This window comes from Protomyctophum parallelum (genome assembly GCF_964188405.1).
Source record: "Protomyctophum parallelum genome assembly, chromosome: 17".
Taxonomy (NCBI): Eukaryota; Metazoa; Chordata; class Actinopteri; order Myctophiformes; family Myctophidae; genus Protomyctophum; species Protomyctophum parallelum.
In genome coordinates, this window is record NC_139719.1 from 7,896,501 (window position 1) to 7,922,280 (window position 25,780).

Below are 25,780 nucleotides of genomic sequence, written 5' to 3' on the forward strand. Positions count from 1 at the left end.
TGGTGCGGGCAGCCCAAGGTGCATTTGCTAAATTTGGTGGGATGTCATGCCAAATATGGATACATTTACATTTATATGCTTTGATTTAAATTACAGGTGGTGCCCATGCTGGTCCATCCAATGGTCAAGGACTTAAAGGCAATGGTACAGAGAATACTGTATATTGAATGGATATTGGTTTTGTAATCTCATTATTAGCAATAAATGCAGATTTCATTTTTACTATTTATTTTTAGGCCATTCAGCTCAAGCAGGCCCATCTAATGGACAAGGAACCAAAGGCAACGGTAGAGTGAAGTCTCATTAAATGTATCATTGGTCATTTTCTGACTGTAAGCTACTGAAATACTTAAAACATGTATACTGCAAATGCGTACATGCAATTTATTTTATACATGTACACCTTTCATTTCAATTGCAGGCTATGGAGCTCAGGCCGGTCTCTCTAATGGACAAGGAACCAAGGGAAATGGTATAGGTATTAATTAAACAAATTCTACACTGGTAATAATGAGTCACAGCATAAAGAGATATGTTTTTAATATTTGTTGTGTTATTAGGTCATGGGGCCCCAGCTGCTACACCAAATGGAAATGGTGCCCATGGACATGGTAAAGCTTAATTTATACTTCATCACATGATGCTTGGTGAAAATAATTATTATTTTCAAGCTACTCCATCAACAAGTCATATCCCCACAATAAATCCCCTTATCTGCCCTAACCTATAACTCAGGCTCTCTGTTGTACTGCCATTAATTGCTTTATATCTGTGCACAAATTAGGTGCATAGCTTTAGTATTAATATCACTACTACTGCATAATGCAAGTTTCAGTGATCAAGCAGTTTTATACAATTTGCTATTTATTTTATACATGTACACCTTTCATTTCAATTGCAGGCTATGGAGCTCAGGCCGGTCTCTCTAATGGACAAGGAACCAAGGGAAATGGTATAGGTATTAATTAAACACATTCTACACTGGTAATAATGAGTCACAGCATAAAGAATTTTTTTTTTTAAATATTTGTTGTGTTATTAGGTCATGGGGCCCCAGCTGCTACACCAAATGGAAATGGTGCCCATGGACATGGTAAAGCTTAATTTATACTTATGCTTGGTGAAAATAATTATTATTTTCAAGCTACTCCATCAACAAGTCATATCCACACAATAAATCCCCTTATCTGCCCTAACCTGTAACTCAGGCTCTCTGTTGTACTGCCATTAATTGCTTTATATCTGTGCACACATTAGGTGCATAGCTTTAGTATTAATATCACTACTACTGCGTAATGCAAGTTTCAGTGATCAAGCAGTTTTACAAACATGTTTTAATCTAGTGTTTAATTCTAAACTGAATCTCACAACCCATTGAAGATAAATGTTATTAACTGAGACCATAATAGATTTATTTTTAGCTTTCTCATTATGATATCATTTATGAATCATTATGATGGAACTTTTTTTAAGTGTTACTTTCAGTAGCAGTTAACAGTGTTCCAGACTGCAAATGGACAAAAGTAATTAGGTGTTCATTGAACTGTTAATTGATTGGCTATCCGTTGTGCAATCTGGCTGTGTATTGATTAATGATCACACACGTGCACGCACGCACGCACCCTCGCACACGCACACCAGCAACATCTGGTAACGACAGCATTATGGTAATGCATACAGTGTGACAATCAGATAATGATAATATTTCCATACAGTAGCAGTACTGTGATACTATACTGCTGTATTGCGACTCGTTGTAGAAACATGCAGTTTGTTTTTCTAAATGTTTTTGTTTCTTGGGCTATGGTGTGGCAGCCGGTGGACTCAATGGAGCTAAATCCAATGGTAAATAGACACACACAAATAGAGCACTGTTTAATGAAGCATTTAAAAGATCTTCTGAGATGAGTAAATGTATGGACTCTTTCAGGTCACGGAGCCTCAGCTGGCCCTTCCAATGGAAACGGTGCTAAGCCAAATGGTGAGAGACCTATGAACAGAAGTGGTAAATGTTTCAATAGACATAATGTGGTTATAAATCATTAACAGGCTTGTGCAAGGAAGAATAGTTTAGATGTTTACGAATAGTTTCTGATCACGTTTACATCTGACAGGAGGATATGGGGGCGGTAAACCCAATAAAGGATATGGTCGGCCACAGTACGGCACAGGTATTTGATCCCGTGACCTTCGTTCCTTCTCCAGGAAATCATACCATGCCATGCCAATTGACATGTTTCAGCCAGTGCTTCCTTACAATGGTGTCTCTGTGACTCTAGGGGCAGCTCTTGGTGGAATGGGAATCCCCAGAGGTGTGGGTGCACCTCAGCTTGCAGGGAATCAGAGGAAATGTAAGTGAGCACATTGACACAAAACATCGGGATCACCAGGTACCTAGGTCGCCATGTACCTAATATGCATCTAAAGGAAATACCCTAAACACTCGATGGTGTAAAGTAACTATAGGTACATTTACTCAAGTACTGTACTTAAGTAGAATTTCAAGGTACTTTTACTTTACTTGATTTTTTTTATTTTTGTTATCATATACTGTATACTACTCCACTAAAGCTCAGAGGCAAATATTGTAGTTTTTACTCCATTACTATTATTTGAAACTGTATTGTTTCTTCAGCATATGGCGCCAACGGTGGTCACCGTGGTCAACCAATGGGAGGTGAGTCACTATAGCCAATAGTCATGGTATGCATATTCAACATGATTTGGATGAATATACATGAGTATACATGAGTACATAAATATTTACTTTACTTAATATGATTCTACTCTTTTCCATTATCTGTTAAGGATATGGGATCGGTGGTTATCCTAGGAATGGAAATGGAAACAGAGGAATGAAAGGTCCCAAATCAGGTATTTAAGTTGTTGTTGGCCTTTGACTCTTTAGTCTGATTTATAGTTGCTCACCAAAATTGGCTATTGTTGGTGCATGCACAGCACACAACCATAAATCAAGCATTATGGTGCACTGACTCGCTAATGATAATGAATTTATTTATATAGCACATTTCTAGACTAAGTCACAAAGTGCTTTACATCAAGAGAACAATAAAAGATCAATACATGCAATAGCCGGCATACAAATACAAAACATATATAATAATACAATAATGACAGTTAGGAAAAGGCTTTAAGATAAAGGTGGGTTTTCAGCCGAGTTTTAAATGTGGATATTGATTTTGCGCATCTTAGGTCAGTAGGTAGGGCATTCCAGAGTATGGGGGCCCTGGTTGCAAAGGCCCTGCCGCCCTTAGTGACAAGCTGAGCTGTAGGGGTCATCAGGAGGGCCTTGTCTGAGGACCTGAGTGGGCGCACAGGCCTGTAGGGTTTCAGCATGTCGGAGACGTAGCTAGGAGCCTGGCCATTTTAAAATCAATTCTGAAACTAATGGGTAACCAGTGGAGGGTAGCTAATATGGGGGTGATGTGGTCGCGTCTTTTCTTTTGGAGTTGGTTAAAAGTCTGGCAGCTGAGTTTTGTACTTTGTGCTAAGACTCACCAAGCTGATTATTCTGTTATCTGTTGGTTCTTAACTTATTAACTAAATGAAACCTATAGCGTCCACGAATGTTGCAAGATTCAGCAAAAATAGGTGAACATTTGGCAAAAATCTTTATCACTGTCGCAACGTGACTTGTTGTGATGTGAGCTAGTAGATTGCTTATTTTTGTTGAAGAGATTGAATGTACTGTAGAGGGGGAAAAGTAGGGGGTAACGGACAGGTCCTGGTTAACTCAGAAAAAGGGAATTCATTAAATGGAATTTATATATCTGGCATTCTAAATCGTTCCTCTTCTATAGGTTATGGTGCGGGTGCTGGTGTGCCCAATGGATATGGAGCTAGGCCAAATGGTAAAATGATTAACAGTACACTACATTAACTGCTGCTATATAACACGTTAACATTGACTCATGTATGGGGCACACATGTCACTTTGATTTCATTAACTGTGTTTTTACTTTCAGGCTATGGTGCTGCAGCAGGTGTATCTAATGGACAGGGTGCAAAGTCTAATGGTAAAACTAAACCAAGCATTATAAACTGTAAATTATACACACATTCTAATTTACAGATTTTCTGTGATATTTGAAGGTTATTGACTATAGTCACACAGCGGCCATCTTGCTCTCACGTCATATTTGCAGTTTGGGAGGAAATGCCACCCAGGGTGGCACTTTAAGTATGACTTAAATGCAAAATGGCTGCTGTGTGAATATGGTGAATGGTGCTGGAGCTGGAGTCCCAAATGGGAATGCAGCTAAGCCCAATGGTGTGTTTAGCTGTATGAACAAATGGCAATAAAACACATGATGATATCCATGTAGTTGAACATTAATTCAGTGAGTTTCAGGGTAATAAGGCATGCGCGTTTGTTTGTCTTTGTCTCTAAATGCCTAAATTTGTCTGTGGCTCTTCCCAGGTCATGGATACCGCAATGGTGGTGCTGCCAGGGCAGCACAAACCGGTAACTCCATTTTCTCCAGTCTGTTTTATCTCAGCTGTTTTGCAACGCACTTTGTAACTCTGTATGGAAATGTGCTATACAAATAGTTCAACCTAACTAACCTAAAGCCCAAACCACACCAAAGGGTCGGGACTAAACATTTTTTAAGGCAAACCACACCAATGCAACTCATTAAGTTGCAAGGAGTTGCATTAGTGTGGTTGACCTTTAAAACCGTTTTGTCCCAACCCTTTGGTGTGGTTTGGGCTTAACCCTTATATGTCTACACTCCTTCTGCACACTGGGCATCAGATCTTTACTACTTATCAAAGGCCTTACTGCCTTACTTTTACAGTAAATCAAGCTACCTCAGAGATGCTGACAATACTCACACAGCTTTGCATAACCAGGCAAAATTAATTAACCTTTTTATTTGGTTATTTTAAGGTTATGGTGGTGGTCCCAATGGGTATGGAGCCAGACACAATGGTAAGACCACCACTGCTTACCACACTGGTACACTGTTATTCTGATATATTCTACTGTATGATGTTTCAGAGACTTAAGTTATACATATTTCGGGTTCTTCTCAGGTTATGGACATCCCAATGCAGGGGCCAAGGCACCAAAGCCAGGTAAACGTCAACCTCATCTAACTGCTCAGTGCTTACCACATGAACCCTAGCATCTGGGCATGTCATAATAGGTGAACATTCGGCCAAAATTGGTGAATATTCATTGCATTGGAAAAAAGCACATCTACAAGCTGACAGAATACATTACAATGTGATACTTTGTGAACTTGTAGATCAGCTAGATTTGGTGCAGAGATTTGGTTTAGAGGAGTTTTAAGTGGTTCATGAAAATTCAGGAGTAAACAAAAATGAGTAAACTTTTATACTGAGATGTGGTGCTTTATCTAGTGGATATCAAACTAAACCCATTGCTAATTTAAAGCCATTTATTTAAGTATTGAGTCTTATCTGATAGACAGGGACCATTCTGGAACCAGTTTATTTCACTGTAATTTAACCTTTTCTACCTTTGATGGTCAGGTTATGGACCAGGAGCCAATGGTGCTCCAAATGGACATATAGCTCAGCCTAATGGTGACTGACCATCAAGATAACACTCATCAAACATGCCAGATTCTTATGTCTGCATACATTTGTCTAATTGCATTTCTCCTTTACAAGGATTTGGAGCTGGAACTGGTGGTGCACCCAATGGCTATGGACCTCAACACAACGGTAAATCAAACTATTGTGTGTTAAATTACAAAAGATTTTTAAGTTTTAAGTTAGTTACAGCAACTCTAAAGTTAGCTGCATACATCTGTATACTGTAATGACACAGTTGCTGGTACTGGTAAATGTTTCTCATCAAATGTATCTTATTTAAGCTATATATTAAGCATAGAGAGAGAGGGGTGCGCTCTAAGAGGCTGTACTGATGAGAGCTCCAAGTATAGGTTTGTCCCGATTCGATCACGTGAGTGGAAATCAGGGCCGATCACATCATTTTCAAATGATCGGAATCGGATCGGGAGCAAAAAAACGTGATCGGGACATCCATAGTATCAATATTATATCTATATCATGATATTAGACTTGATGTCTGTGGGATATTTGGGATATTGTACTATTGTGATGGCAGAAGTGTTCCATAAAAATAAAAATATCGGATCAGCAAAAATCGGTATCTGCAGATACTCACAATCAAGTGATCGGAATCGGATCCGGGAACAAAAAACGTGATTGGGACGGACATCCCTCCAAGTCAACTAAACGTTATCGGATGCTCTTATTGCTGAGCTGACCTGTTTTTCTCATGTAACACATTTCATTGTACCGTTGACCTTGTGTTAACCTACATTATTATGACTAATAAAGCTGAACCTGAGACAAGGCTGTAACATTATATAATACAGCACAGTCACTAAATTCTCTTTTTTTATTGCACATGAATTTCACCATAAAGTTCTCAGTGTTCATTTTAAACACAGTTTAGACACTTGAGATTTTACAGTGCAATATGGAAAATATTATAGCTGTCCTGAAACTATTAAAAACAATATGAACTCTTTCTCTCTAGGATACGGCGCTCCAAATGGAGGCTCAAAACCTCAGCCCATAAAGGGAACTGGAGCAGTTTCACCCAGTGGAGGTAAGACAACATTTAAAATATAATTTACAATATTTCAATATGGGATATTCACTGTTACGTGATCTACTACTGGATAGTGCTGTCCTGTGGTTAAATACATGTAGGACAAGGATTTTCAACCTTTTTCAACTCACAGACCCCACATGAACACACCTTTGTCTAAAGAAACCCACTTATTGTTTATTATTGGTCATTGGTCAAGTATGGTATTACCTCATGGCTCGGCAAGGCTACTTACCATACCATGATATTGTCTAAATATCTATACCTTACATTGGATCATATTTGAGACTGTTAAACTTCTCTAGGTCTACTTTTCATTTTGCTGAAGAAATCCTTCAATGACTCCTGGGTGTCCCTGGACCCAAGTTTTAAAACCACTATTCTGGGACATAAAATATTCTAAACCAGAACAGGTTGAATGTTTTGCACTAATGCAGGTTCTAATCTATAATGGGAGCATGATTCTGTTTGCATGTCATATGGGATTCTTTATCTCTGCAATGCACGCTTGACATTTGAGGTGGTTTGTAAATATTCTTGTGGTTCCTAGGGTATGGCGGTCCAGCTGGTGTACCTAATGGGCAGTTGCCTAAAGTAGCCAATACTGGTAAACATGATTATGTGTTGCTTGTTACTGTTGTCTGTATGTCAGGTTAACACCTATCAAATGTTTACCTAACATATGTTTTATGTGGTTATACTGTATGTGGCTTTAACAATGCATGTTTTATGATTTGTGTCAAAATAATGGGATGTCACGCATGTTTTATGGTTTGTGTCAAAATAATGGGATGTCACGATTATGCATGTTATTGTCTGTCTGTGTTGTAGTTGTCATGTTTTAAAGTGTTAACTGTTTGTTTGAAATTGTGCTAATCTTTTGTATTGTGTCATCTTTTGATTGTTAAATGGAAACCTTTGAACCATGACAGCTGTGGCTTAACAATGCATGTTTTATGGTTTGTGTCAAGTTAATCGGATGCCATGATCATGCATGTTATTCGTCTGTCTGTGTTGTATTGTCATGTGATGTTTTAAAGTGTTAACTGTTAGTGTGAAATTGCGTTATTTATTTTATTTCTAATTTTTTGATTGTTAAATGGAAATATTTGAACCATGATGCGAGGTGGAGATGATTGATTCCTGTTGTGCCTCGATTAACTCCATGCACAGCGCTTGCACCGTGCTGCACAGCCACACCCATCTCTGAGTGCCGTTATAGTTTGTGAGATGTATAGATTTTGGGGCATAAATAATATATTAGCAGATTTGAATCCAGAATTGGTCGATGTCACTAGGTGCCACATACTGTACACTCTATACTGTACTGTACACACAAATTTAATTAACCCATTCTGACCGGGCACCCATTTTGGTGTTGGCATCATGTTATGCTTTAGCTATTGAAAAATAGCAGATCTACAAGCTCATATCGCGCCACCGAGTGGCGCGATACGAGCTTGTAGGTCTGCTATTTTTGAAAAATCGAAGAGCGACTGACATTTTTAGAATCTGATCTCAGGTCAGAATGGGTTCATCAGACCAGTGTGTGTCCGGCGGAAACCTCGTATGAATCTGATCTCGGGTCAGAATGGGTTAAAAAACTGTACAGAAAACGTACTTTCAAAATGGCACATTGCTGTCCAGAGGGCAAACGGGCAGGTGCACTACCTCGTGTCTATCTGTGCATGCCCCTGGACTGCTTAAATCAGTCATCCTCCATCTCACACATGACTACTGTCAAACACACGCTTTTTTGTACGCTTGCACAACATGAATCTGTTTGGTCCTCAGGTTATGGCAAAATGCCAAATGGGCAGGGTACAAAAACATCTGGTGTACTGAATGGAAAAGGTCTAAAAGGTGAAGTTCTCTCACCTGCACAACCAAGTGCAGCGCCAGTGGAGCCCCCAGTTCCAAGCACAAACCAACCAACCCAAGATATAGTACTTGAGCCCACCCAAGGTCTACCTCCAGTGGTGACACTGATGGGGAAACCTCAGAAGCCACCAGCACCAGTGCCACAGTCAAAAATCTATAAACCAGCTTCACCCATACCAATGATTCCACAAGGGAAGTACCCCAAACCAGTACCAGTGATGCCACAGGCTACACCTGGACCAGCTGTAGTGGTTACTCAAGGCAAACCTTCGAAACCAGCACCAGAACCAGTGTTCCCACAGGCCAAAAGTCCCAAGCCAGAACCTGAGCCTATGGTTCCTCAAGGTAAACCAGTCCCTGTCATGCCGCAAGGGAAGACCTATAAGCCTGTTCCAGAGCTGGAACCAGTCACAGCCCTCAAACCACTAGCACCTGAGCCTGAAGCAGCACCCGTGGTTCCCCAAGGCAAGAGTCCGAAGCCAGCAGCACCAGTCGTTCCAGAAGGCAAGTACCCTAAACCAATGATTGAGCATATTTCGGTTGGGGAAAACCCAAAATGAGCACCTCACTTAGCACCAGTGGCTCCACAAGCAAGGAGTGAAGCATTAATAGCACCACTACTTCCTAAAGTCCAAAACCACCGACCAAGGGTAAATCAGTTTAATGCAGCATGCCGGTGAGGTAGTATGTTATCTAATAAAGAATGACATGCGTTGATAACTTGGATTTGGACTCTCGACAATTATACTCTTGCAAGTGGATTTCCTTATAATGCAATACAATATATAGTCCTATATATGTTATACAACATTTTCGATTGTATTATGAGTATATATTGTGTTATTGTATGGAGAGAAAAAAGCAGGTTTGCCAACTTTAATACCAAATAATTTGACATGCCTTATATTAGAGGCAATTAATTTTTTTTATTTGGTCTGGACAATGCACATTAATGAACACTAAGACATTATATAATATGTGCATGATGTGTAAATACGGTATGCCAGATTTATAGTCCCCAAAAGTTAAAATATGCATGTCAATGTACTCGTAACTATAATAATATACATTTATTACAGAAATTGTGCTCTGTAGATTAAGCACTACATTTTAACCTCTGTTGACTCTATTGATTTATAAGTGTCTACTGAATTATTTCAGTTTAGCTTCTATACAGTGTATTGTGATAACTACTCTAACCATAAGCATATCCCACACCGGGGAAAAAAATGCATTTGAAATTACGCATTGAAATTACAGAATATTTATGGCCATTTTCAATTATGCATTATTGTAATTCAAAATGTGTTTATTTTCTTTGAGTTAATCTAAATGGCACCTACAGCCAGTCAATGGTAGATAAAGTATATTAACATGTGTTATAGTGTGGTGTCCGTGTATTACGCTGTTGCACTGCTAGTTATGCTGTAGCATCATGTTACTGTAATCTGTGAACATGAATTGTCCACCTTTCTAGACATCATTTTAGTTCATTTGTTTGTGTTGAAAGTCTATGGTGGTATATTTATTAATATGCCGTCACTGAAGGATGGACTATTGTGCATAATCTGGTTTCATGTTCATGGGCAGTGAATAGAATATTTTGAGGTTACTTTGTGGTCTTCAGGTGGTGATGAAGCTGTGGTGCCCAATGGACAAATGTCCGACTGGCTCTTAGAGGGTCTTGGTAAATCTCCGTATTCAAATTCAATCAGTTTAAAGCCTGTTCTCTTAAACATCTCAGATAATTGTCATGCAACTACATCTGAACTACATCTAATCTTCATCTCTATCAGAAGTTTTGGCCTTTACATGAATTTTTGGGAGCATTAAGAGAACAGCTTATGTGAAACCCGATCATAGTATTTTGTGTGAGTAAAAATGTTAAAGCTACAATCCGTAAGTTTCTGTCCATTGTCTCTTACAATGATGTTGCAATGCTGTCCAAAACTGGCTGTAGTGTCCAGTCCAGTGCGCCATCTGCAACAATCTTTTTGACATTGTCCATGTATGTCTCCCAGGGTCTAAATTTCTAAGAGGAAGTTATATTGTAGCAACATCTTCTAATATACATATCTTATTCATTAAAATAACTCCTGGATTGTAGCTTTAACTTGAGTAGCCTGCTAGATTCTAGCTGCAATAGCCTGTCTGAAGCCACTAGCTGTGACTGTGTCATTAGTTGGCTGTGTTAGTGCTCATGTTTTGTCTTGTTCAAGTCTGTCTGTTGTAATGCATGTTCTGTTAGTGTTTTTAGCTGAGCTGCAAAGGCATTGCGAAACATTGTCATCACAACACAAGGCCATGCAATTTCACTCTACTCTATATGAAATAATTGAAATAATAATTTGGTGGTTCAAGGTCAAGAAGATAAATTGCATTGTCATATAAATTCAAGAACTATTCAATGTAGGAGTAATTTGAAAAGCTTTCGCGGCTCAACTATGCACACCACTAGTTTGCTCTTTTTCTTTGTTTTTGTTTATTTATTGGATTGGTAGTAACTTCATTGACATTGCATGCTGTTAGTACAATTTAAAATCTATACATTCTGAATGTGAGATCTAGCCACTGGCCTCTCAGTGCATGCATTTGCATGATTGTGAGAGATATCAACAAAACGTTTGAAGATACATCATTTCTGAATTGGTCACTCTTCATGATATTGTCTTTAAGCTGCATTTGAATTAACATGTATGTGAACCAAAACAATGTTTGTGCAATGTCAGTTATTATTTTTTTTATTATTTTTTTATCGAAGTTGTACAAAATCCACATTAATGTTGATGAAAGTTATGGCCTTTAGGTTATGTCACAGGAAGTGCTGTCCCTGAGCAAAAAAGTGCAGAGGCAGACATTGCTTTTGGAGTAGGCAACACAGGTGACGGGGTCATTGGCCCTAAGCCACAGGCCCCTGAAAGTAGTGGACCCCTGGACACCAAAGATGTCCCTGTACCTGAAACGATGGCAGCTAAAAGCGTGGGATACATCACTCCTGAAGTGACACTAATCAAGGGAGCGCCAGAATTGTCACCAGAAGAGGCGAGCATCAGAAGCCAACCCGATGTAGACCCTGACAAACCTGGTGTCAAAGCTGTTCCCGTATTGGGAACTGGGGCACAGGAATCTGACGTTGGTCATCCTGGTAAACTGAACCTTGATATGTGTGTGTTCAAGTGTATTTTATGATGGTGTTGTTGTCGTCACATTATGTGTCAGATACGTAGCACCAGTGCATGATTTTCCTTCCATGTACTGTACACATTATTGGGTACAGTAGGTCCTTTTGTTTGTCTCATGTGTATGTTTACTGATGACACTGATGGACACTTTGGTTTGACTGTCTCACTTAAGGTTATTTCAATGACTAGGATTCAAGACAATCTGCCTGTGGTATGCGCAGTTGGGTTTTCTTTAATTCATTCACCGCTTCATGAAATCAAGGTGTTTATTTGGAATCAGTCTCTATGGGTATGGTTAAGTTGTATTTGAATATTACTTAAATATTGGCAATATCATTCATATTACCTTGATATTTGGTGAAGAGCATCCTTCTACAGATATACTGCAGTACACTATTGAGTGAATCCTAGCCAGTGTTCACCGTAGTATTAATATTAGCTTGTGTCTTTGTATTATTGCAACTCTTCAGTTGCTACTAGACTGCATGCTCTGTTTGGTGTTGTCTCAAATTACCACCGCCTATTATGTTGTGTTTCACTAATGTTTCCTGTTGAAACCTGACATCTAGAGAACAGGATAAGTAATCAAAACATCCCTAGTTGAATTTGATTCGGGTATTTATTTTCTCATCATTGCTATGAGGTTGGAGTTGAGTATTACATTGGCCTATATTGATTTATTATTCAAATCCAGTATGGCTATTCTGAAATGTCGTTAGCCTACTACTCTGATCATATATCAAACATTGATTTGGTTTGTGTTTATTATAATTTAAAAGACATATGGTGTTTTTAAATTATGTTGTATATTAGTAATTCATTCATATTGGTTTCGTTGTTTAATTTAATGTTGTTGGAGAACAGCTTGGTGGAGGAAGAGTTGAGGAAAATAACACATTTCCAAGAAGCACATACTTGTAAAGCCTCATTTATATATCAGAGTATAATGGTGTCGCTTTTTGACAAGAGCTGATTTGCCAGCAAGTGATGGAGTATAAATTAAGTTTAAGTTTGCCTTTATGACCCTCAGAGAATGTTGGAGTAGAGGGAGCTGCCAGCACCAATGGACAGGGAGCTAAATCAGCCAAACCCGGTAACACACACACTTTACCTTTAAGTCCAGACATAGTGCAGGGATTCGGTGGTTCAGCAGTGGTTTGATGTCATGCTTCTCTTTTTTAAAGGGCAAGAAGAAGTTGGTGGAGGTTTGGGTTGTGTAGTTAACTTGCCATGATGTAACTCCAAATGCAAGGGCAAGAAATTAAAAAAATGGTTGCATCAATGTTGATTAGAAATTGATCAAAATACTAGAGCGGTGCCTATTGGGAACGATGCAAGTTGGAAATGTATGCACCACCGAGTTATTATGTCTGTGTCCCTTTTATGCCCATATATGGAGTTCTTTGTCAGGCATGCCCAAATATGGATTCTATGCGGATGCCAGAACAACATTTGTGATGTCAGAACAGGCCAGCTCCATATATGGAGATCTAGGGGTGATCAGGTGTGATCAGTCCAGAGCCTGGGCAGGGTCTTTTGTGCTGGCTCTGGTGTCAAATTTGAAGTCGGTGGGACGAACGGTTTTCGAGTTACGTGGATTACAGACGTACATACGTAGACCTTTTAGCCGGTAAAATTAAAGCAAGCAAATCTGATTCAGACAAGATAGAACATCACAGAACCCAGTAGGCTACTGTTTGTTTTTTAAATCAACTTCCTGTTGACTTTGCTATAGAGCACCGAAGTCCTGACGTAACTCGCTCATCCCTTCGATTCCCCTGGTTCGCGGAAGTAATTTCTCTATGGAGAATAACATATGGGGTGATCTTAATATCTACTATAAGCGTTGTGGTCCAAAAATAAACAAGCTGTCTCTGCGTTATTGTCAGGGAGGTGTCTCTGTATCGTTTGCAACAGTCAGTCACTCATATATGATACAGTCTGCTTCTAGCGAAAATGTAACTAATTCAGTAGCAGTAACATTAGCGTTTTCTCTCAGTCAGTTGATTCTTCATATCTGGGATGACATGTTTATTTTTCAAACACAGTTCTTATATGAAGCAATCTAAAAATCCTCCTATGGGACTGACGCCCTAGGGAAGAAAACACGGACTGGATCCGTGGATCCGGAAATTCAACAGGAAGTTGACATTTTTATTTAAAAAAACAAACAGTAATGGGCTTTGTGATGTTCTATATTGTGTGAATCATCTTTGTTTGTATTCGTTTATGGGCTAAAATAGTGACTTTATAGCTCTTTCACCGTACAGTGTAGGTCAATGACATTTTTTTAATGATCAATTACTGGACTACACAACCCAAACCTCTATAAATGTTCTTGCCTTTTAAATGTGATAGCCCTTATAACAGTAATGCAGTATCACTCTTTTAAATGGAGCTATATCTTCACGATTTCACTGCTATTATAGTGAAGCAAATGCAATGCAACTACTGTACACATCATCAAGGATGTGTACATATAGATGCCCTTATAGAAAACCCTTTACCGAGATCCCAAGTGAGCATTATTGTGATATTCCACTAAGGTGTGGCCATGAGTATTATTGCTGGAAATCCCACAATACACCATTTAATGTTCCTGAGTTTTGTGGTCAACTTTGAAAATATTGCCAAAGATAAGATTAAAGCTAAATTGCCTAAAGTAAGCCATAAAGGGTGGAAACTCAATCATTTAACTATAACGAGACCATCACACAATGGTCAACTTCCATCCTTAAACTGGTTGAGTTAGGTCCATTTATTTTGTGTGTTCATTTATATTGTGCTATGATGTGTTTGTGTTTTCTTTACTTTGAACACTTGAATAGTATTTGTAATGCATCTTTTTAACTAGACTGTGGACCTTCAGGAGTACCAAATGGGCAATGGGTGAAAATACCCAGACCTGGTAAACTCAGAGTTTAACGTTTTAAATATGGGTGCATCATCAGGATGGCTTTCTACAGCCATGTACTGAGTGATCATCATAACTTGAATGGTCTTAAACAGTATGTGCATGGCATGCTACGATCTAGTTTAGACATTCACTGTATGCTTAGATTATTCTTAACCGGTTCTTTCTTGTATATTGTAATGTGTTTGATTTCCTTGATTTCTTTCAATACTTTCTGTTGGCATGTTTATTAGTGGATGGTTAACCTCTCTTTATTCCCCTCTACACAGTAAATTCCTTTTCTTACAGTGTTCTTTGCCTTAGTGCATGACCTATATTACCTTTGGCCTGTTTTCACATTACAGTTTGACTGTACAGTATGTACCATGAATATAATTGTTTAACTCATGTTAACTGTTAATATAAGTAGCCTACAATAATGATTTAAAACAGTGGTTCTCAACTATTTTGTCTTGCCACACATAAAAGTACACAGATTTCAAATACTTTCTCACTTTCAAATAATTTGAAATACAAATTGTACTTTACTGACTGATGGAAAGGGGCAGAAAATTGGTCATATGATAATATTTTTAATATACAGTAGCCTACAGTACATCATGTTGAGAACTACTGTAGCCATAGGCATAATGAACTACATTTGACAAAATGGGGTGGGTAGTACTAGTTAGTGGTGTCTGAGTGACACGTGGGTAAATTTACACCAGAGAGATTGGGGGGCTACACAATTGGCTGTGTTTACAAGTGAGAAGCTGTCAGGGGAGGATGTTTACTTTCTGCAGTGCACTAGTAACGACCTAGAGGTTTGTCTGGTACCTAACTGGGAGGGATAGCGGGTTCCTCCCTACGTGTTATGCCCTCCCAGTGAAACGCCTCACTGTCAGGTGGAAAGAAAGGTCTGCCTGTGATATGTATCCGAGGAGACATACTCCCTCCCTAAGGCCAACAAGTAGGGGTTGGCACTGCAGTTGGCACAGTGACAGCGGGGGAATTGGCAACTACTAAATTGGGGAGAAAAGACTAACAAAAAACTAAAGAAAAATACAGGGTGGGTCAAAATAGATGTTGAAAATCTGCATGAGACCAATTGTCAATGTTTTCTGATCTCTTTGAATATTGCTGTTTAAGGGTATGGTACAGGAGATGGTCTATCAGCTGGCACTAATACCAAAGGTAAACATACATGTTCTTGTGTACTTAAGTTCATGTATTTGTAGCCTGGTGTATTGTATGTGATATATTTTGTGATGATTGTGCTGTTAGGTCAGGCCATACTTTAGTAGTTACTCCTCATATCACTAACTAAGATGGTGCTTTGCTTTTTAATTAGGTTATGGTGCAGGAGCAGGGGTTCCAAATGGATATGGTGGAAAACCAAATGGTGAATATAAATCTCAATATTCCATATACATCAGTGTTTAAAGTTCACAGTTGAATGTATTTCAGCCCACTCATCACGATGTGTTGGTTATTTGAGCTATTTAAAAAACAAAATACAAATAACTAATCTTTACATTGATTGTAACTTGTAATTGGTTAGGTTATGGTGCAAGTACAGGTGTAGCAGGATATCAGAATGGAGGGACGAAGCCTTCCCAACCAGGTTGGATAACTAAATACGTTTCAAAAAGTGCTGAAGCTTAATGTGAAATGTATATAGCTCACTTTATATACATTAGGTTACATTTGATTTGTCGTGTTAAGAACGACGCTTATTGTCATCCACATAAACCTTTATGGCTAATAAAGATTAATACAGATGTTTTTATTTTTATTTTATTTTGTGGACTGTACAATATGTTTATTAATGTTTTGTTTACTCCATAGGTTATGGACCTGGAGCAGGAGGTTATGTGCCTGGATATGGCAACAGATATGGGGCTGGAGCGGGTAAATAATGCTCTGAACAGTGATAAATATGCTCTGAACAGTCATAAATGTGTCGTTTTAATAGTCTTGATGCCTTGACAAAAAAACAACAAAGCTGATCATCAACCTCAAGCGTTTGCTTTTCACTCTGCAGCCCATGGACATCCATATGGAGGGATGCCTAAACAACACGGTAAGAAATGTTTCCCCACAGTTTCAACCTATGGTTACCTTTCCTATAGTTTGTCCCAGCCAGAGTGATTTCTGGTCTAGACGGGTGGATGCCCATTTCAGACTCTATAGTCACTATAGGCTAGGGTCTATAGGTGCACTATAGTATAGTGCACCTAATACGAAGAGCTAGAGGCAGTCCAGTTCCTCTTCCATAAATGTTAATAGTTTTCTGATCATTTAATGCTTTTCTCAGGCTATGGACAAGGACAAGGAGCTTACCTTGGGGCTGGATATGGAAATGGAAACCCCTACAGAGGTGGAAACGGTAAGAGTCAGACATTTAGATTTAAACTTTGTGCATTTATTTAGAATTTAGTTATGAATTATTATCATATATTATTTCAACTTGTTTACTATTATTACCCTTGTTGTCAGGCCAAGTTGCCCAGGGTGAGACAGGCAAGCCAAAATCAGGTAAATGTTTAGAAGACATGGATTATCTCATCCCAGTGTTATAAACATTGTGACTGATTGTACTTCATCTTTATGCAGGCTATGGGAATGGCTACAATGCTGGTGTACAGCCCGACTATGCAAGTACGTAGATATGAGGAGAAAAATGTATGGGGGTAAAAGCAGTGGCTATTGGCAAATTGTACCCCCACAAAGCTATTATAGAATAAATGTAATTGGACAAAGTAATGCTGAATTGATCTGTTTGATTCAACAAAAGCCTACATTTTTCTGTTCTTTCCAAGGTCTTACCCAAGGTGGACCTGGTGTTGGTGGCAAATCAGGTACAGTATCATAGAAGCTTCTTTCAAGCAGGCTTGGAGATGCAGGACTCACTTGCAGCGTACAAGTTCATAAAACGTACAATGTCCATTGTCCAGCACTGTCAGTGTCACCATCACCACGTCATGGTGGCCTTCATCATGTGGTTGATGTTTTCACAGGTGAGCTTGGTGCTGGCGGATACGGAGGTGCACCTCTACCAACACATGGCAAATATGGTGAGACTTTGATGCAGCATCAGCAATTTACCTCATGCACTAAATGCTAATTTAGTGCTAATAAATAAGTTGATGCAGTAAGTTGTCCGTCTCTGTTCCCTGGAGTGTGCAGTCCCTTCCTTGGAAGGTTTTTCTCTTTTTTTATTTATAAAATATATATATATAATATATATATATATATATATATATATATATATATATAATATATATATATATATATATATATATATATATATATATATATATATATAATATATATATATATATATATATATATATATATAGAGAGAGAGAGAGAGAGAGATTTTACTTGTGTGCTTTGAGGTTTTGTGTTTTGTTTTACATCACCAGCATGAAGATTTTTCTTGGTTTAATTTAAAAGTGCTTCACGCCGTATTTTATAGTTTAAAAAATGAGCTTCTGTGAGTGAGCTCTATATGAGCTCACAACATTTAACACGTATGTCTTGATCTTGTAGAAGGTAAATGTAGCTACTGTATGTTTGGAAGGAAAAAAAATATGATTAGGGATGCCAGGTTGAAAGTGGTTAATACTAATAATAATCTCACGTGCTGTTTGCTCTACAGCTGCAGCTGGACAGCTTCCTTACAACGGAGCGCCGATTGTTTCTGCTGGACTAGATGGTGAGGCCATGTCATTACACCATGTCACTAAATGGTTAAAACATGAAGATTTTGGCTGTATTTTCTCTTAGGGCAATCTCTCACTATCTACTGGCTTGAAAACTCTTGCAAGTTACAGTAGAGCACCATTTTATTTGTCTTTGGGTGTACACAAAGCCTATGTTAATATCATTATAATGATGATAAATATATCATTACTCTGTATTGTCACACAGGAAGCAGTCAGTTTGAGCCTCAGCCTGCTGGCCTTGGTCCTGATGGAAAATCAGGCAGCATGTATGGTGGTACGTAATAGTTTATCTCTAGGATTTGTTTGGTACAATACTGTCTAATACACAGTCAAATATTCAGAACCCTCGCAGGTCTATTTGGTTAAAATTCTACACTCTCAGTTACAAAATGACACATTTGGATTTTACTGTTTAAGAGGTGGTGGATGGAGTTTGGTGTGTACTGTTTGATGAAATGTAACATACAGTATTGTATGTGCTTTTACAGCTCTGGGTGCATTGCCTTATGGTGGACAACCCCTTGGCACGGGCCCAGAGAAATCTCAAACCAAATATGGTGAGCGAATACTCAGTCTATTAGACATAGCATTATGTCACTACACAAATATGGCTCTTTTAAACAGAAAAAAAACGACAAGTCAGGAATATCCCAATTATCACAGTGCTGCTTTGCTTTGCTTTGAGTTCTGTCATAATAAAGCTTTAGTCCATTGAAGCAAGTTAGTTTTCGCAAGTTAACATTAGTCTTTTTTTTGTTTGTTTACACCATGAATTCTTTTGCCCTGACTCAGGCATTGGTGGAATGCCATTTGGTGGCCAACCTCTCTCTATGGGATCTAATGGTGGAGGAAAGTATGGTATGTCCATATATCTATTGTATAATGTCTTTTAGTCTTCCTAGAGTGTTCCTTGTATAAAGAAAAAGATCTATTAACGTATGTACATTGCATCAGCAGGTTGATAATGACATGCACTGAAATGAAGCCAAAGTAGAATGAGTGTATGCACTCATGCAAACCATGTAATATGGATGAATTAATTGTTTGTTGCATGTACATGTCCAACGATGTTATTCTTTCATGTCCAGGGCATGGTGGAAGCCCCTATGGGCCTGGTGGTGATAGCAAATCACCTGGTAAATATGGTGCGTATATCGCTAAATTACTATGACCTCATTAGTGTTGAATCATTCAATGACCCTTTTTTTTATCTATCAATAAACATTCATTAAGAAAAAGAGAGATACAAGGACAAACCTTGAGCTGGTCACTCACTTCATTAGCTTAAAGCTGGGCTATTTAGCAATGTTTGAGCTTCATGGTTGATTAGGCTCAAGAATCGTCAAGATTATCCATTTATTGTCTGGATAATATTGATTGAAGTGTAGAATTATAAAAAATTCAAGTGACTTGCTCTGTTATTTACTTAGCTAAATTGAAAAACATACAATAAAAAAAAGTGTTGAAAGATCCTGAAGAGATACTGTATGCTACTGTATATACAGTGTATCTTTTAATATGGCTGGCTTCAGTGGGATACATAACCACACCCATGGCTGTGTTATTAATTATTAGCATTAGAAATGTAATTACTATATTGAGCATAACGGTGAATGGATGTTAATTCAATCTACTTGCAGGTGGCCATGGAACTGGATCGGAACCTGCACCTGGAAAATATGGTGAGTTTGATCAAGAAAGGTACACACACTCAGTTTCACTTTCTACCTCCTCTATGATGATTTCCTGTTGTTGGCTATATAGAAGTGTATATTTGTACGTCTCTAAATGTTATGATGAATTGAACATGGTGGACCCTATTGTAAACAAGTGTAATGCTTTATGGTGTCGTCCACAGTTAACAGTTTTGTATTGAGTTGTGCTTGAAATGTACTGTAATTCTCCAGTGTTTTAATAAATACTTCAATCAATCAATCAATCAATCAACAGAATGAGTTTGCATGAAAGCGGTGAATCAACCCGCAGTTACAAGTAACAAACAATGAAACCCACGAATCAGATCGTAGTAAATTCTGATTACTCCAGTCTAAAATCTTATCAAGTTATTTGGATATTTTGGATATTGGACCAAAAACATTAGTTTTGGTATGGGCGTTCAATCAATGACATGTCTTCACAGGCTATGGCACACTCCCCGGCTATGGTGGGCAACCTCTTACTGTTGGCAACCATGGAAAAGCAGCGGGCAATTATGGTGAATACAATAGTAGACTCTGTGTTTCTCTGTCTGTATTAAGTGCTACATTGTATTATGTAATGATCATGACTATAACCTTTCATCCTCTACCACCTCTCCCATAGGTTATGGAGGATCACCTCATGAAGCTCAACCCCTTGGACTTGGCCATGATAAATCTGCAGGAAACTATGGTAAACACAACATGTACTGCATGTGGTGAAATTGGTGACCTGCCGAAATATGTGACCATTCTAGTGTAGTGGTTAGAGCATAATGCATTTCATGTGGAAGGTTGTGGGTTCGAACCTTGCCTGGGGTCAACGTCAGCAGGGGCATGCAGTCGCAATGGGTTCCTAATGCCAAATCAAATGGGTTCAGATGTGAAGTCCTGAGGAGGCACGTCTGACCGCTGCTAATGAACAAACTGCAACGATTTACTTTCGGACACTGACATTATGTGATGTCTACACGATTGTCACATATTTCAGCAGTTCACCAATTTCACCGTAACACCACGGAGTGACCGAGTGTGAGTGAGTGGCAGAGATTTTGGGTATTGGAATTTGGGTTATAAAAAGGTTACCCCCTGCTTGGCACTCAGCATCAAGGGTTGGATTGGGGGTAAGTCTCTGCATACTAAACTATACTGTACTTAAGGCTAATTACTTAAACTTTATGATCATGTAGTAACCGCAACATTTGTTAATAGAATATGGCATGTTTGTCCCTAAAGGCAAATAAATACGTCTTTCCATATGGATGCCATATCTGTATCTGGGGGGGGGGGGTGTCTTTTATGCCTTTATTGATAGGACAGTAGAGTAGACTGACAGGAAATGGCAAGAGAGATGGGTGAGTGACACGCAGAAAAGGTCTTTGGGATCGGGATTCGAACCCGCGACAGGCTGGCATTGTAGCCTAGGGTGCCTGGAACACCACGCCGTGTCTATTCTGTGGCCATCTCTCAGCAGCTCATCCCTATAACGCTCCTTATTCCTCTGCGTTTGCTAGATAGATACTAGTTATTAGATGCTAGGTTTGTTGCCTCCCTACTGCAGTTACTTTGTCACATTTTGTACCTTGTAGTTGCTCTGTGTAAGAACATCATAGGGACGACATTCCTTGCTGTGTGTTTTGTTTGCATACTACACAGCATAGTGTATCCTGCTGTTCTTTATTTTGGGTAGTCCATGCCTACAGTAAAATGAGTAAATACTGTAGGTAGTGGAATGCTGACATATACTGTATGCTTGCAGTACAGTATGCCATTTTCATTGTTTGTTTTGTTTGTTTCCCCAGGTCTGGGGGGAATGCCATATGAGCCTGAACCTCCCCATTCACCAGAAACCCTTAGCCTTGGCGGAGAGGCTAAGTCTGCAGGGAAATATGGTGCTTATTTCATTTGCTGTCACTTTCATTCTCATATTGTTCAAAAAGTTAAATATGGAGATACAAGGCTTCTGCCCGAGAGCAATGATATTTAGGTCCTCATTAAGTCTTCAAACTGGCATCTAGTGCTTATTTTACAGCCTTGTGTTGTTTTTTTCTTCACTTTAGGTAACCCAGGAGCTTATGAGTCACAACCCCTTGGCTCTATCACTGGGGAAATACCTGCAGGCCAATATGGTAATAAGTCTGTATATCTATAACATCAGTTTTAGACTAACAGTTCTCTGTTGAATAGCCACAAGGTGCGTGCAACTTGTATACACAAGGCAGATTTACTGGACAATACAGCATGTCAGCATCATGTCCTTACTTCACAGTATTGACATGCAGCGTTGCAACATTCTCTAATTCAATGTCACATTTGTTTTGTCTTTTACATTTCCATTTCCTCCTCAGAGTTAGCAGGTCTGTCCTATGACCCTCTACCTCTTGAGCCAGAGACAGCTGTAAAATCATATGGTGCGTGCCGTGTGCCCTGTCAAACATGGAGAGTCCACATAATCAATTAATTTACTGCACAAACCCTCGCCTGTATTTCCCATTCAAAGTTGTATTTCTGGTCTCTTAGCAGAAGTCCCAAATCCTGCCACTGCAGTGGAAGGCGATAATTATGGTTCGTATCTGCCCGAGCATATTTATCCTGTGTTAAAATAGCATACTTTCAGGCATTTTTGTCTTTTTGCTACAGTACATTTGGTTTATGTTGTTTTCCAGATAATGGTGGTTACATAAACGGACACGTGCAGCCTGAAGGTAACAGGAACACCAGTTCCACATTTAATTTAAATTATGTGCATGATGCAATATATCCAGTATAGATATACCGTAGTCTATGTTGGATCCTGCATTCAGTTTCATGTGTTCTGCGTCTGTTGCCACCAGTCACACTCACGCACACTTTAATCCACTTGTACGTTCCAGGTTAGGTTTACCACAGATTTTAATATTGAACATGGCAATAATGAAGATGCAAAAGCTTACGATGGCAACCGTCCTCCTCTGTCTCTGTCCCGCCTGCATAATGTCCATATACTTCCCCTATCTTTTCTTTCCTTCCTGTAGTCGTTGCCTTTCCATCTGCTCCCACGCTCAGCCCGTCTCTGGCCTTCCCTTCCCATGTGCCCGTGGTGCCCTCCTTCCCTCCTGATGTGGGCCCTGTGGCAGGTCTAGAGGACTTGCCCGAGGCCTTCGCCACCGCCAGCCTCTCCCTGGCGCCGGAACCTGCCTTGCAAACACAAGCCTTGCCCGAGCAGCCCGACGGCTTCCTGCCACAGCAGCCGCATCACCTGCCGGAACCACAGCACCCGCAGCATCATCCGCACGAATCACCACGGCAGATACACATTCAGCAGCACCTCAAGCTGCACTTTCACCCGCACAGCAAGTCGTGGAGAGGTAAAAGGCGTAGATCTGAGGCAAAGACAAATCAGATTAGGAGGTAGTTCTAGAGGCGGGGAATGGGGACACACAAAGTAAAGTATCGGTATGCTGACAATGCAGCAATAACGTTTATAAATTGTATGCATGCATAACATTGGAAGCTTAATTCAGTGTGCGGACAGTTTTTTCTGTTTGGATTAGGGGTTTTGTCCTGCACCTGTACCCGATTATGGGATGCATGTACAGTACACCATTACAGTACAGATTACACCAATATACAATATATTTTACATTAAGTTGATTTAGATTGGGCTGAAATGGGTCGACTAATTAAAAACTGTGTTTACCACCACGTCTTCTCGCAAATTATAATAATTAGTTTGGCAATGTCATAAGAAGATAGATATAATTTACAAAGAGACCAGTGACCATAGAAGTGGGTTTGTTAAGAATTTAATTAAAGATAATATGATACAAATTCATACTGAACCTATTTAAACACCTGCTAGCTTCAACCTTATTCCTAGCTATTTAGGCTTACTATGCTGACAAGTAATTACATACCACTGTAAGCGAGGTAATTTTTAGTTTGTTTGACACCTAAGTCAAACTTTGTGCACTAAATTGTTAATATTTGTTGGAACTGGATGTGAGCTTGCTTCATGTGTAGCTTAATCAATGCAAGTAACACAGGACTGTTTCCATTATAAAATATGCCAAAAAAAAAATGTATCTTGAATGCTGATCAAAGAGTGTGGTGTACTGGTGTATGTTTGATACATTTTATTTATTGCAGGAGGAAAAGACGGCAAATATGATTTGAGTGGCTTCCTTGGAAACGGTGGTTACCAAGGTAAGAACAGGCTGGTTCACAAATTATATTTATCATTTTCATTGTGGTATAACAGATATATTCAACCGTCTTTCTCAACCTGAATATATTATCTTTTTTCATATAGGTTGATTCTGTTGACGATGGCCAGTGAGCGGATTCATCTTAAACTAGATTTTTTTTTTCTCACTTCTGTTGTATATTATTATTTTTTGATTGATTTCTAATTTAGTATTTTGAATTTCTCCTGTAGTTGTTGTATTTCTGACAGTCTTTTCCTCGGTCTGTCAATGAGGGCCTCTTCAATGACCCAAACGTTTCCTACAGCTGTTTTTGTTAACGTGTGTGTGTGTGTGTGTGTGTGTGTGTGTGTGTGTGTGTGTGTGTGTCAGTGTATAATTGTTTTTGCATCAGATTTTGTATTATTATTGTAGCTTGTAGATTGGCTTAATTCGCAGTTACACATAGAACAAAGTTAAACAGGTACATATAGGTAGAAAATGTACAGCCCCACCATCCCTCTGTTTGTTTTACCTCTTTCTTCTGTACTTACTGGTCACAGTTCATTAAGGACTGTTTTGGAGATTGTCGTCTGAAAAGGGAAAAATGTCTTCAAAAGTTCAAATGCAGTTAAAAGGCTTTAAGGACATAAGATGAAAGTCTTATAGACCGAAACGTTGTGATTTCCCATTAAAGCCTTTTAACTGCATTTGAAGACGGTGCATGGGAGTTTTTTCCTTTTTCAGTGCGTCGGGCCCTCGCTTGGCATTCTCCTACCGCATCTGTTCGCCTTTAGGTGTGCAAGAGACTTGCTTTTTAGAGATTGTCGTCTGCAAATCTACAATGCGTTGATTGAATCAGTCAGTTTGCCTCATATTGTCCAGTCAACATGGTTTTGTAATCTCAAATTCAGTCTAATTTATTTTGCATGGGAAATAATGTATTTTTTTTACTACCTGTGGCAAGTGCCTGTCAATTTTTAGACAGTTTTTGAATTAATAAAACCATATGGGGAATCTTACCACTGTCAAATGTTTTTTGTTTTGTCTTTTTTTGTCTTTCTTTCTTTAATATGCCACGCTGACATGATATGGGTATGCATGGTAATAAATATTTATAATGAAAACATGAAATGTGACCAGACTTTTTGGTGCTTCACTATTCATCTCTTCTGTTCACCATTCACCTGATGTGCTGTATTTCTGTAAACTAATAGGTAATAAGATTATGCTGACCGCACCACAGATATAGTAATGCTTGAGCAACATACATGTGTAGTTTGTGTACCATCTTCTAGAATAACCACATAAGGGAAATACTGTAGGAATGTGTACGTGTAACTTAGTGGCCAGGACAGTGAAGTTGTGGCAGCACGGCACAGTGCTTTCTTGTGAGGATTACCCCAGCTTTATCCCTAGGAATAACAGGCTGTCTGCTTATTGGCTCAAGAGGAAGCATGCCACTCAGGCCAGCTCAACAGGTCGCCAGCTTGGATCGGCACCTGTCCCAGTGATGGTTTTCACAAGCCGGGAGTGTGTTGCTATTCTTCATTACATTCCTGAGCGGGGCCACTAATTATGATGCAAACAGAAGTGTCA

The 25,780-nt window shown here is 39.1% G+C and overlaps 1 protein-coding gene across 1 annotated transcript; it reads left to right on the plus strand.

Moving 5' to 3' along the window:
* The first annotated feature begins 1,825 nt into the window (after positions 1–1,825).
* On the plus strand, positions 1,826–24,496 carry cmn (calymmin). Its single transcript, XM_083787435.1, has 37 exons — positions 1,826–1,845; positions 1,931–1,981; positions 2,115–2,171; positions 2,280–2,351; positions 2,636–2,677; positions 2,809–2,874; positions 3,822–3,872; positions 3,987–4,037; positions 4,442–4,486; positions 4,913–4,954; positions 5,059–5,100; positions 5,521–5,574; positions 5,662–5,715; positions 6,560–6,631; positions 7,185–7,241; positions 8,429–9,019; positions 12,728–12,790; positions 14,552–14,605; positions 16,439–16,501; positions 16,908–16,979; positions 17,207–17,251; positions 18,255–18,311; positions 18,527–18,595; positions 18,810–18,878; positions 19,114–19,179; positions 19,410–19,466; positions 19,962–20,003; positions 20,462–20,536; positions 20,644–20,712; positions 21,821–21,910; positions 22,079–22,147; positions 22,367–22,429; positions 22,539–22,583; positions 22,685–22,723; positions 23,033–23,365; positions 24,147–24,203; positions 24,310–24,496. The coding sequence occupies exons 4-37, from the start codon at positions 2,297–2,299 to the stop codon at positions 24,312–24,314; spliced, it is 2,724 nt and encodes a 907-aa protein (XP_083643561.1). The 5' UTR covers positions 1,826–1,845; positions 1,931–1,981; positions 2,115–2,171; positions 2,280–2,296; the 3' UTR covers positions 24,315–24,496.
* The last annotated feature ends 1,284 nt before the right edge of the window (positions 24,497–25,780 follow it).

Coding starts and splice junctions, on each gene's coding strand:
- cmn (XM_083787435.1), top strand. CDS start 2,297: ATGGGAATCCCCAGAGGTGTGGGTGCACCTCAGCTTGCAGGGAATCAG. Junction 4,038..4,441: donor ACAGGGTGCAAAGTCTAATG/GTAAAACTAAAC, acceptor GGCTCTTCCCAG/GTCATGGATACCGCAATGGT. Junction 18,879..19,113: donor GAAATCTCAAACCAAATATG/GTGAGCGAATAC, acceptor GCCCTGACTCAG/GCATTGGTGGAATGCCATTT.